General features: G+C 47.9%; 1 protein-coding gene across 1 annotated transcript; it reads right to left on the bottom strand.

Annotated features, from left to right (window-relative positions):
* Window positions 1–357: 357 nt before the first annotated feature.
* CCNI2 (cyclin I family member 2) lies at window positions 358–9,551 on the bottom strand. Its single transcript, XM_034655733.1, is given in 7 exon segments — window positions 358–579; window positions 4,478–4,600; window positions 5,253–5,522; window positions 6,438–6,578; window positions 8,114–8,188; window positions 8,702–8,830; window positions 9,303–9,551. Coding segments are annotated over 7 exon segments (1,209 nt in total).
* Between the last annotated feature and the right edge of the window lie 3,047 nt (window positions 9,552–12,598).

Here is a 12,598-nt window from a genome sequence, read left to right as displayed (position 1 = left end):
CCACCGCATTCTTCAGGGGGTCATTTTAAAAAAGTACTAGGAGCATTGATTCTTCTCTGTTCCTGTTGGTTTGCGAGCCAGTGGGAGTCAGGGCTGAGAATATGGCGTGATAAAATAGGAGGTGAAAAATGAGTAGCTCAAAGGAAGGATCTCATTTAATGTTGACAGGGCGCTGTGCTGGGCACAGGCTACCCGGAGTAGCGTGCAGCCCTGCCCTCAAGGAGCTCGCAGTCTAGAGCACTCCTAGTCGGAAGCCTTGAGAAGCTGTGCTAATTTATTGTTGGATTGGTTGTTTGTTTTTCCTTGTCCTCCATCCTCCTTCCCATCCCTGTCTCCCCCTTTCTGCCTTGTCCCGCTTTACTGATCTCCAGGACCAAGTCCTGGCTTCATGCTGTGCTTCCGAGATGGGGCTCCATTCAGAGTGGGGAGGAGGGTGAGCTGCGTGTGTCCGCGGCGGCGCAGCAGGAAAAAGGCAGCCTCTCCCTCCTCACCAGGAGCGGGGCAGGTTCTGTGGATGCCCAGAGTGAAACTCTTCCAAGTGTCCTGCCGCGACCAGGGGTGGATCCAGGTTTTGAGGGCCTTCAGTGTGGGCATTCAAAAGGCGAACTGGCATATACCTAAGGCCCATGTGGCCACAAGTGACTTGGCTTTAGGGGGATTATACGTCTGGAGTGTCTTCGGTTGGGTTGAAGTGTGACCTTTAAGATAGCCTCCGTCAGCTAACATATTTCTAAAGATGAGGCTCAGTGACCCAGCGGGTTTACTGGTTATATAAGAAATGGGGACTCCTGTTCATGGGCCGATCTGGGGACTCTGGAGTGGACATATTCTGCCACCCATCCACCACATGTGGGCTGCACCCCAGGCATACTGGAATGCCAGAATTGTGGCTGGTTACCTGTCTGCAGGTGCAAGGCTTATTAGCATCTCTGGGGAGACCCATCACTGTTAAATTTGCTGGGGTCTGAGCTGCTTCCACAGGTCCCACGGGCTTTAGTGAGCCTCACTGCACTTCTCCCTCTCTGTGCTGCTTGTGTTTGGAAGTTTATCGTCTTTAGCTGAGACCAAATTAGTCCTGGGTGCACAAGGTGAGCTCAAAACGTGCCATTATTTAACAAGCTCCCGGCCTGGGATGTGAGCCCTAGTGTGGGGCCCAACGTGCCGCTCCTTTTCAGAATCATCCTGTGGCATCATCAGGGCTGGCAGCAGGGTTATGCCGGCATTTACTGTCATGTCTTTCGTACGCCAAGTTGATGTTGGGTAGAATCATGTAATTTATTGTCCAAACTGAGACTTTTCAGAGTGAAAGGAGGTCTTGTAAATAATTATGCCAGATCAACAGTAAGCTGGAATGGTCTCAGGCAGACCGGAACATATGGTCCCCCGGTGATGGGTAACCCGAGTCTAGGTGGTAACTGTGTAGACTGACTGCATATGTTTCTGTGTGCCTACGTGTGGGTGCTCATTAAGTGGGGCCCGTATTACTGGATAAGAGGCCCGAGGGACGTATGGCTTGCTCCTCTGTTATGTTAACAAGCTTTTCTAAAACTGCTTCTCTTGTTAATTCATTTATTCCTTCATACATTGACTGTTTTTGTTCTTTTCCATTCACTTTGTACTCTTTTTTTTCCCCATTAAATTTTGCATTTATTTTGAGTTTTTGTGGTGTCTTTTTTGGGCAATAGCTTTTCTGATTTAACACGTTTCCTAGCCTATTGATCTGCCACACCGCTGGTAAAATACAGCTTGTCTCCTCTGTGACCTTTGTGGGGTTGGTCAGCTGCTATAGGAGTTACGTTTTAATAGTGCCTCCTGCTCTGGGCATCTGTGAAAGGCTGCGGAAGGGGTGAGGGTTGGAGGAACAAGTTAGGGAGAGAAGACACAGCCTGTGCTCCAGGCATCTGCAGTGGGCGACTGGGTGCAGGACAGGGAGAGGGCAAACACTGCCTTTTGAGAGTTTATATCCTTGTGGAGTAGGCTTGACTTGGGACAACTAACATTTGAGTTCTTGTGGTATGTCGGCCATTGCTCTAAGCTGCATTAATGCATTAATTCCTCTCATCTTCATAATAATCCTATGCTTAGGTACTGTTTTCCCCATTTCATAGTTAAGGCACACAGAGGTAAAGTAACTACCCAAGGTCACACAGCTAGTAACTAAGGGAATTGGGATTTTAGTATTGGTAGTCTGCACGCTTAATTCCTGAGCCATGGCTCTACTGCGGCAACCCGGTGGGATGACAGAAGAACAGTGAAAATGTAGCCAAAATTCAAGTGTGCAGTTTGACAGTGTAGGATGGTGGACCTGAGACTGTTTTGTAGAGGTGCGATGCCCTGTTGGTGAGTCTTTGGTTGAGCAAGGGCAGATGACAAGCTCATGGGTCCATTTGTGAGGACCTTTCTCTGCTGGACACTAGACTAATCTCTGGGATGACCAAAATGAGGAGGGGGGACTGAGATCAGGGAGCTGACAGCCCAGCAGGGAGACTCGTGTGCAGACATCTCTAATGAAAGTACCGCTCGACTCTACCTGCAGCGAGGCAGGTAGCAGGGAAGTCAAGTCTCTACCGAGCTTTGAAGGACAGAGACTCTCATTGGTGGAGGGAACAGCGCAGTACAACTCAGCTTACCTATGTGGGGAAAGTAGTATTTAGACAGGAATTAAAAAGGCCCACGCTGCTCACCCACCCCTCTCTCAGCCCATCTGCCCAAGTCGCCGTACCTCCATTTTCCACAGCCACAGTCCTTCACCAGTCCCTGCCCATCTGGAGATGGGGACAAGAGCAAGACAAATTGTGTCCATATTTCTCCCACCACAGTGATCCCCAGTTTCTGATCTGAGGTGGGATAGGAGTTCCTGAAGAAAAAAAGAGGAAAGCAGGATGGGACCTGGAATCCCAAGGCACGCCTGAACAGCCTATCAACTTTTCTTAAACTCACAAGTGGTACTTTGGCAATGCACAAGTTTGCTTTTCCTGTTGCTTCTGAAGATGGAGCAACAGGGCTGTCCCTTACCCCAACACAGGGCTCACAGGTCTGCCTTCTCTTTTTACTCATTTGCTCTGATTGATTCGCTCTGAGCACCCAGTTTATGCCCAGAGCTCCCTGATTAAGAGACTTTGCAGTTCTCCAAAGTCAGACAGCCTGTGCTCGGTGGGCCCTCAGTGTGAGCCCATACTTGCCCCATGTGGTGCCCACTCCAGTGCAAGGAAGGAGGCAGAGGGCCGTCACGGCCGTCAGTGTGAGTTGTCCTGAGCAGCACGCTGTCCCTCAGCCTCTCCGTCTGTGCTAGACTGGAGACGGTGGTTGCTGGGACCCAGGAGATGATATTCCAAGTATACTGAACTATCCGGTCTACATCCATGGTAACTGATAGACTGAAAATAAGATTCCGACAAGGTTGAAAGGAATTCAAGTTTATTTTTACAAAAGCTCCAACAAGCAAATTTGTGTGGAGAAAAGGTAGAGGTTTGTACAGACACTAGTATAGTTTCTCTGGTCTGTGACCACTCTGCACCTACTAGCCTCCCCATGGTTTAGTGCATTTATAAAAAACCGCTGACTTCACAAATGACTGGTAAACCAGTGGTTCGGTCATTCCTATCCCAGCACTACTGACACAGCTCCAGCTGGCGGAGATGGCTGCTTGGGGAATGGCTCTCTGGAGTCAGGGTGTCAGAGAGACAGCTGGCTTCTCCCCACAGCCATGCTGGGAAGCCCCTGGCAGCACCGTGGCTGGAGCAGGCTCGGTCTCAGAACCTGCCCCTCTCTACCCAGAGCTCTCAGAGCAGTGCTTCCCCAACTGAGGATCAGCTGCTAAGGTCATTCTTTAGCACCAAGTGCCTCTAATTAAGTGAACAGACTACTTTAAGAGTAACAAAGGAAAAAAACATGTTTTAGGCTTGATCAAATTACTGTACATCAAACAAAGCATACTTTGTGATCCAGTTCTTGTAAGAGAAGACCCAAGACCTAAGTCAGGACCAAGTCAGGGAACATGCACCTGGAGAGGGGGTCCCATTTTTGCAATGATGGGCAGGGTCACTGGGACCTGAAGTGCTACATGTGTGCCTGGTGTAAGCCTGGGAAGCTGGAAGAACCTGGCCAGCTCCAGCGAGTGCAGCAGCGAGAACTGGTCAGTGAGAACCAGCCCGGCCCTTCAGCCCCAAGCAAGGCCCACTGCTGGCTTGACTGCAGCCCTTGCTGCAGAAGGAAAACCAAGCAGCAGTATGACTATTCATTCTTTCACCCTGGTCTCTGACCCATGGGAGAGAAGAGAGCAGGGTCTTGATCTGTCAAACTACCCTTCCCACCAGTGACCCTGACCTTCTTTTTTTCTCTTTATTGCCTTCTAAAGACTCAGGAACTTTTTCTCAATTGCTTTCCAGTGCCTTCTTTCCTCGTTACAGGATCCATAAAGCCTAGAATTCAGAGGGGTCCCAGCAAGAACGGGTTGCCATTATGTTCTAAAGGATACTAAGGGTAGGGGCCCAAAGGCTGGGAGGTGGAACAGAAAGCTGTCTGAGCAGGAGGATGACTGCGCACTTCTCAGATGCTGCCCCACCAGCCCCTCGCAGAAGCTCAACTGCTCAGTACCGACCTGTAATTAAAATAGACTGGTCATGCTTGAAGTGGAACCATTTTACATTCTAAGTCAAATTTTGAGTGCTAAAATGTTAGCATAGAGCAATTTCAGGAAGGTCTAACCACTTGACTCAAGAGCATTAACCTCACCATCTCAGGGACATCCACCTCCAACCTCAGTAAAGCCGTCATTGGGCTAACTATGCATTCCATCTTACCCTGTCCATCCTCAGGGATTCTGACCCTTCCATGCCTGCCTCATGGCACCCCAGTACCTGGTACCATATAGTCCTATAAAGGGTGAGGCATCTGAAATTTAACCTCTCCCATAGTAAGCTCAGGGTTGCCTCCTCCTTGGCTGCACACGTCCCCCCAGCCTCACCCCATCCTCTTGACTACAAGGGCGGCCACTGACATAAAGCTCTTCTTATGTCAGAGAAACCCACCAACTGGTCCAGTAAAGGAAACATATCCCATACCCATCCAGAGGGCATGCCAAGTGTGCAAAGCCTGGCCCTTCGGGAGGCTCTTCACAGAGTCCCTGTGGCCAGAGAATCTTCTGCAGCCCACAAGCACCGAGAAGGGTGATGTGTACCATTTGGGGGGCAGAGTGCATCAGCTAGAGGGGCGAAGTGGAGAGCCTGGTCTGGGGCGAAGCTGATGTCTACCTGTGCTTTCTTTAGCAGACCAGATATAGGAGTACACCAGTCGGGCATGAGCCTCTCCAGCTCTAAGGTGATGATGACCAAGGCCAGTGTGGAGCCCTTGAACTGCAGCAGCTGGTGGCCCGCCATACAGTGCTGCAGCTGCCTGGTCAGGGACGCGACGTGGAGGGAAGGATTCCTCTGAGGCAGCAGCTCCACCACGTGGGGCCAGCCCACGACCGCCAGGGCGTGGAACTAGAGACCGTGGTTTTTAATGTTAGAACCCCAAAACCCCTACCTTTCATAGATAAATGGCCAAAAGTGCAAACAATTTCAATTTCCATCAGGGAACACCAAATGTTGCCCCACCCTTTTCATTCCCATCCATTGCCCCCCAAGGGACTTGAGGCTTAATACTCATTCTGTGGCCAAGCTGAGCTTCAACCTTGGAGAGAAAAGACAATCTGCTTCCTGACATGGTCATTATGAGCTTAAAGTACCTAGATGACAGTGTTTCCATTCTGAAAAACAGAAGCATACTATTCAAGATTAAGATAACAGAAAAGTTACTTGTATCTGTTTGACATGAGCAGAAACTGCAACTTGGCAACAGTGGCCAGTTTTCAAAATGAAACAGCCCTTAGTGATTTAATCTTCATGCTTCATAACAGACCAAAACCCCATGACATTTCCACATTGCATAATTTTGCCTTACTAACAGATCATATCCTTAAGAATGACCGTCATTCCCGAACTAAAAAAAATACCAACTAATATGACATTTTTTAAGTGCCAGATCAATATGGTCTAAAGCCTCAATAAAGATTGTGTGTAGGTGAATAAAGACAGCTAAGTGAATGTGTGTAAAGTGTAGCAAAAGCAGACAGCTTTTTATGTACAGTATTCATAGAATGGAAAGCTAAATATTTTTGCAGTGTGTATTTAAAAGAGAAACTCACCACAATAGTGCCGTCTAAAAATCTTTATAAAGTTAATTTCATGTCTTATAGAAGTGGGAGTCTGGTGGAACTGTGTTGGATTTAAGATATATTTTCACTCTTACATATGTCGTGAGCCTTGTGGGTCACCTCCCTGTGGTGCATGCGCGAGGGTGTGTGCCCGCCTGTGCTTGGCCGTCCTACGTTGTGAACAGCTGTTCCAAAGGTACCAATGAATCTAGGGTGGACTCTGCCAGCTCCTCGTACTCACTATGGTCACAAAGTCCAGCGGCGTCCCAATGTAGAGGTCCCAGTGCAGTTTGTCCAAAATAGCCAGCTCCATCCTCAGCAGCTCATTCGGGGTATAGCCAGAGCCGTAGTGCTTTAAGAAGTCTTTTACGCGTGGAATTGACTGTAAAAAGAAATAAAGAGGCCAAAGCCCTGTATCACGTCATGGTAACTTGTTTTCTTATCCATGGGAACTGGGCATCCATGACCCTAGTAGAAATGTCTTCGGGTGACCTGCCACAGAAAATGCTTCCAAAAGAAAAACGAAGTCAGATCTTGGCAGTGTGTCAAGTCCCCTGGTAGTGATGACAACGTGTAGTGAGTGTCACGTGGTCACCCTCTGCAGACAGGTTTTCATTTTCATTCCAGTGGAGTTAACATACAGCGTTATGTTAATTTCAGGTGTACAATCTAGTGATTTAATGTGAACAGGTCTTGATCCCCGAATGCACTCCAGCTCATACCCAAAGGTGCTTTTGAGGGTGGGGCTGTGCCATCTCCCCTATTCAGCTGCACAAACTCGCTCACGGTTTTTGTTCCTATCATTCCTGTTCCTGATCCCTACCATCCCTCTCTTGTCCCAAAGAGAAAAAGTATGCCTTTGAGCTCCTGGTCTACACCAGACAGGCTCATTCACAAAAACTCCTAAGGTTTTGGCAACACCATAGCTGCAGCCACATTCCCTTCAACCTTGATTTAAGGCAGTCATTTCTGGAAAAGTGATGACTTTCCCAGAAGGACTGGTAAGGCTTGTCTACGAGTACACATTCAAGTACAGGTGCTTCAAAGACTATTCTCTTTTCTTTTAGGTAAACAAAGTATTACCATAGCTTCCACAGATGCTTCTTTTAAGGCTCATTTACTTGATTTTTAGTTGGACAGAAGCAACTTTGGGGGAGCACAAATTATATTCTAAAGAACAGGGGTTAAAAGCACTTTTATGGAAGGTTTGGAACCACACACACAATTGATTTTTTTCCTGACCCTTCAGACCCTGAGCTCAGCTAGGGGGGACCCTGTGGAAATGACAGAGACTTCACTATCCCCTAGAGGGGGATAGGTTTAGAGAGAGAAGGAGGGGGGTCTGGGAAGGGTATTCAAAGAGAATCTCCTGATCGGAAACCACAGTGAAACTGCGAAGTCCAAGCAATCCTGAAGCATTTGTGGGGGCGTCTCGTCTCCCCCCAGCACATGGCCCTCCTGCTGCCCCTCTCAGAGAAGGGTTCTGGAGTCCCTGAGGACCATCTTCATTGACACAGACAAGTCCTTAAGTCTCAAACAGATTTCTTAGATGTAGTTTCTAAGGGTGGATATCAGGCCACATGGTTTGGGAGGCCTTTTTCTTAGCTCAACAGCAGTTGCTTCTGTTGGGCTGGAGGCCACATCAGACATCAACCAAGGAGGTAAGGTCCATCTGCAGGAGATCAGGCCTCTGGGTCTGCTGGACCAGGAGAATTCAGCTGTTCTAAGTGCCCATTCGTGGGGTCTTGGGGTGCGATAAAGCTAAAGAAGGGACAGCAGAGATCCTGGGAAGTTAATGAGTTTTCCAACATGGCCAACATTCCTAAGGACACAGACTTTTCAGGAAGTCTGGGTGCTCCCGTGTTAACACTCCTCTACTTCCAAAGCAGCCCAGACCAGACTGCCATGGATGCCTACCTCCTCTTCTTTGTTCACTTTGGCAGCGAGTCTCAAGGAAGTAACTATGACACATTGGAGTATCCTCTCTCTTATCTGTAAGAATGGAACAAACACATTTGAGCAGAACACAAATGCCAGAAACAAATGGTAAAGCACCGGTGGGTTTCTTTAGGAAATTACATTTTTTCCTTTTTTCAAAAAGAGATTGACTGTATTCCTCCACAAGTTAGTGCCATTTTAGATTTGACCAATGAATATGCTCCTGATTCCAGAACCATAAGGGACTAGTCAATAGTCCTTTGTTAGGGGAATGAACCATGGTGAGAAATACAGCACCATCTCAGGGAACACACAGTCCCATCCTGGCCTCGGGCTGCACCAGACCGGCCCAGACAAGCACCTCCTATCTCATCATACAGTACGTCCTTTCCCAACCAGGTCCTCTTGGAAGGCCACTGGACACGGAGCCAGACAGGCAGGGGAGTGCGATGTAAAGAGGTTCCCATTTTGAACAAGTCCCTTAGTTTATGAGCCTCAGAGCATCTGGGATAACAGAGGTCAGGTTTCCCCTCCCACCACGTTGCCATCCTCACAGGCCTCTCCTACCTTTAATGAAACCAGGAGGCGGCCAAAGGTAGTGAGAGCCAGGTTAATAGTAGTCTGGGAGAAGTTAAAAATGTTCTTAAGCTCCAGGAGCCCCAACATGAGTTCCCGGACCTTGTGGCACATCTCGACCTGCCAGAAAGGGGGTAGGGGAGGGCCGGGAAGTTCGTCGGTGGCCATTCTCGGTGCGCCTGTGGAGCAGGTCTGCCGAAGGTGACCGGAGCAGAAGTCCCTGCACCTTAAGTTGCGGTGGGACTAAGTGCTTCGCCGTTGCCCAGCCGCCCAGGAACTGAGATGGTCCTCCTCCTCGGCGAGACCNGGCTGGGAGAAGTCCCTGCACCTTAAGTTGCGGTGGGACTAAGTGCTTCGCCGTTGCCCAGCCGCCCAGGAACTGAGATGGTCCTCCTCCTCGGCGAGACCGGCCCGCGATTCCCGCCTCGTGCCGCCTGGTGCCTCGTGCCCGGCCCGCACCTGGGGCGGGTCCCAGCACCCCGGGTGCTGCTCACCTGGGCGCCGGCGCAGGTGGAACCCGGCCGCGTCCCGTGCGCGCGCGGGGAAGAGGATGAACGTGCTCCCGGGAGGCCCCCGCCGCGGGGCCCACTACCTGGGGTTGGCCGCCCCTCCACAGGCGCGCCTCGCTACCCAGGGCCAGTTGTAGATGGGCGACCAGCCGGCGCTCGTCCAGAGGGCCGCCCCTGTCCCAGGGCGCGGGCCCGAGAGGTGGCTGCGGGGACCGCGCACCCGGAGCGGCGCGGAGGGCGGGGGCCGCAGCTCGGGGTCCTCTCGGGGACGGCGCGGGGAGCCGCTCTCTCGAAGCCATGGCGAGCGCCGAGTCCCAGGTGAGACCCTCCATAGCGGGCCTTTTATAACCCGGCGCCCGGGCCTTGCAGCTGGGGCCCCGCGGGAGCCGGGCGGGGCAGGCTCTCCCGGCCTTCGGCTGCCCCGGGCGCGCCCGGCCGGCCCGGCTTTGGCCCTGGCTCCCGGGACGCGGCGCCCAGAGCGCTCGCAGGTAGCCAAGGGGTCCCCTCTCCCCGCGCTCCCGGTCCCCGCCGCCCACTGTGAGAGTCTTTACCGCGCGAGGCCCGCGGCCCAGGACCAGAGTCCCGAACCCGGGACGGGGCAGCTGGGGAGCACGCCGGCCCTGGAGGACACCCGGCCGCGGACCCTGCGCCTTACCTCACAGGACGTCTTTGGGACACACAGGACCGGGTAGAGAAGCGTCAAGAGCGCTCCTCAATCAGACAAGCTTGAGATGGAATTCTGACTCTGTGCGATCGCCTGTAGGTGACTTGAGCTCTCAGTCTGGGTTACTGCATCCCTTAAAAAGAGACAGTATCTTCCTCACAAAGTAGTTCCTTCATGCGTACATCTTTTCCCCATCAGCAGTTACTCAGTGAAGGCCTAAAATGTGTTAGGACATGACTGTGAATAAAATAGACATGGAATTTACATTCTAGCCGGGAAGACAGGTAATAAACACGAGTGGAATCCCAGCGATTTCACTTCTAAGTATATGCTCAACAGAAATTAAAAAATGTGCACCAAAAAGACAACTACATAATGTTCAGGGCAGCGGTATTTGTAATAGCCAAACGTCCACCAGCAATTGAATGGGATAAACAAATTGTATATTCACACAATGGAATACTACACCACACCGAAAAAGAACGGACGAATGCTATACCCAATAAGAAAGGATCTCACAAACATAATACCGACTGTAGAGGGGCAGGTACGAAAGACGTCCTACTGGATGATTCCATTAGTATAAAGTGTAAGAACAAGAAAAAAAATCTGTGACATTAAGAGTTCAGATAGTGGTTACCGCTAGGGGGCAGTGGATAGTAACTGTAAAGGATGGCAAGGAGCTTCTAGGGGCTGGTCTTGTTCTATTTCTTGATTTAGATGCTGATTACACAGATATGTTGTTCACTTTGTGAGAATTGACCAAGCTGTACATTTATGTTTTGTGCACTTTTCTTTATTTAAGGTGTACTTCATTAAAAATGTACGTTACATTAAATTTACCTTAAAATATATGGGAATGTCAGAAGGAGAAGAAAGAAGAAAAGGAATAGAAGAAATATTTCAAGAAATATTTCAACTGGTAATGACTGAGAATTTCCCCAGGTGATATTAGACACCAAACAACAGAACCAGGAAGTTCGGAGAACACCGAGCAGGATAAATGCCCCCAAATAATACCTAGGCATACCATACTCGAACTACAGAAAATCAAAGATAAAGAAAAATTTTGAAAGAAGCCAGAGTGGGGGAAAGAAACTTGCCTATAAAAGAGCAAAGGTAAGAACTACATTGCACGTCTCTTCAGAGATCATGCAAACAAGAAGAAAGTGGACTGAAATATTTAAAGTGTTGAGAGAAAAAACTATCAACCTGGAATTCTGTATCTAATGAAGTTATCTTTCAAGAGTGTTGAAGAGATAAAGATCTTGTATGTAGAGGGCCCTACGGAATCCACTAAAAAACCCTTAGAAGTAATAAACAAGTTCATGAAACTTCAGAGTACAAGGTCAATGTACTAGAAAAAAAATCAGTTTTATTTCTATACAATACCAATGAACCACCTGAAAATAAAATTAAAAAAATAATTCCATTTCAGTAGCATAAAAAAGAACAAAATACTTAAGAGTATACCAAAAAAAGTGCAGCATTTATACATTGAAAACTACAAAACGTCACTGAAAGAAATTAAAGAAGACCTAAATAAATGGAAAGACATTCCATGTTCATAGATTAAAAGACTTACATTGTTAAAATGGCAATAATTCCCAAATTGATTTGCAGGTTCAACATAATCTTTTAAGTTTCCAGCTGCCCTTTTGTGGAAATTTACAAGGTGCTTCTAAAATTTTTGTGGAAATACAAGAGTGTCAGAATAGCCACAACAATCTTGAAAAAGCAGAACAAAGTTGGAGGCCTTAAACTATATGACTTCAAACCTACAGCAATCAAGACAGCATAGGACTGGCCTTAGGTCAGTCTGTTAGATCAATGGAATTGATTTGAGGGTCTAGGAATCAACAGTCACATTCACGATCAATTGATTTTTGACTAGGGTGCCACAGTAGTTCAGTGGAGGGAAGAATAGGCTTTTCAGCAAATGGTGATGGGACAGCAGGATAATCATAAACAGAAAAATGAGGCTGGATCCCTATATCATACCATATACCAAAATAATTCAAAATATATCATAGATCTAAATGTATAAGTTGAAACTATAAAATTCTTGCAAAAATAAGTCTTCATGACCTTGGGTTAGGAAATGGTTTGTTAGGTATGTAACAGAATTACAATGCAAGAAAGAAAGAAAGAAAGAAAGAAAGAAAGAAAGAAAGAAAGAAAGAAAGAAAGAAAGAAAGAAAGAAAATACAAAAATTGAATTTGATCTAAATTTAAAACTTTTGAGCTACAAAGAACACCCTCCAGAAATTAAAAAGACAACCCGCAGAATGGGAGAAAAATTTATGCATATTGTATATCTGAAAAGAGACTTGTATTTAGGATTTAGAAAGAACTCTTACAACTTAATAATGAAAAGACAAATAAAATGGCAAAGATTTGAATAGACATTTCTCCAAAGAAGACGTTCAAATGGTCAATAAGAAAATGGAAAGAGGTGCATCATTACTTATCAAGGAAGTGTGAATCCAAACCAGCATGAGATGCTGTTTTACACCAGTAGGATGGCTGTAGTCAAAAGACAAGAAAACAGCAAGTATCGGTGAGGACATGGAGGAACTGTAAACCTCATATATTGCTGATGAGAATCTAAAATCACTGGTAGTGTAGCCACTGTTGGAAACAGCTCAGTAGTTCCTCAAAATGTTAAACATTACAGAGACTGAATGGCCCGGCGATTCCACTGGCAGGCATATT

The sequence above is a fragment of the Ailuropoda melanoleuca genome, chromosome 3 (genome assembly GCF_002007445.2).
Source record: "Ailuropoda melanoleuca isolate Jingjing chromosome 3, ASM200744v2, whole genome shotgun sequence".
NCBI lineage: Eukaryota > Metazoa > Chordata > Mammalia > Carnivora > Ursidae > Ailuropoda > Ailuropoda melanoleuca.
Note: the sequence above shows the minus strand (reverse complement) of the source record. Positions and strands in the feature narration are given on the sequence as shown.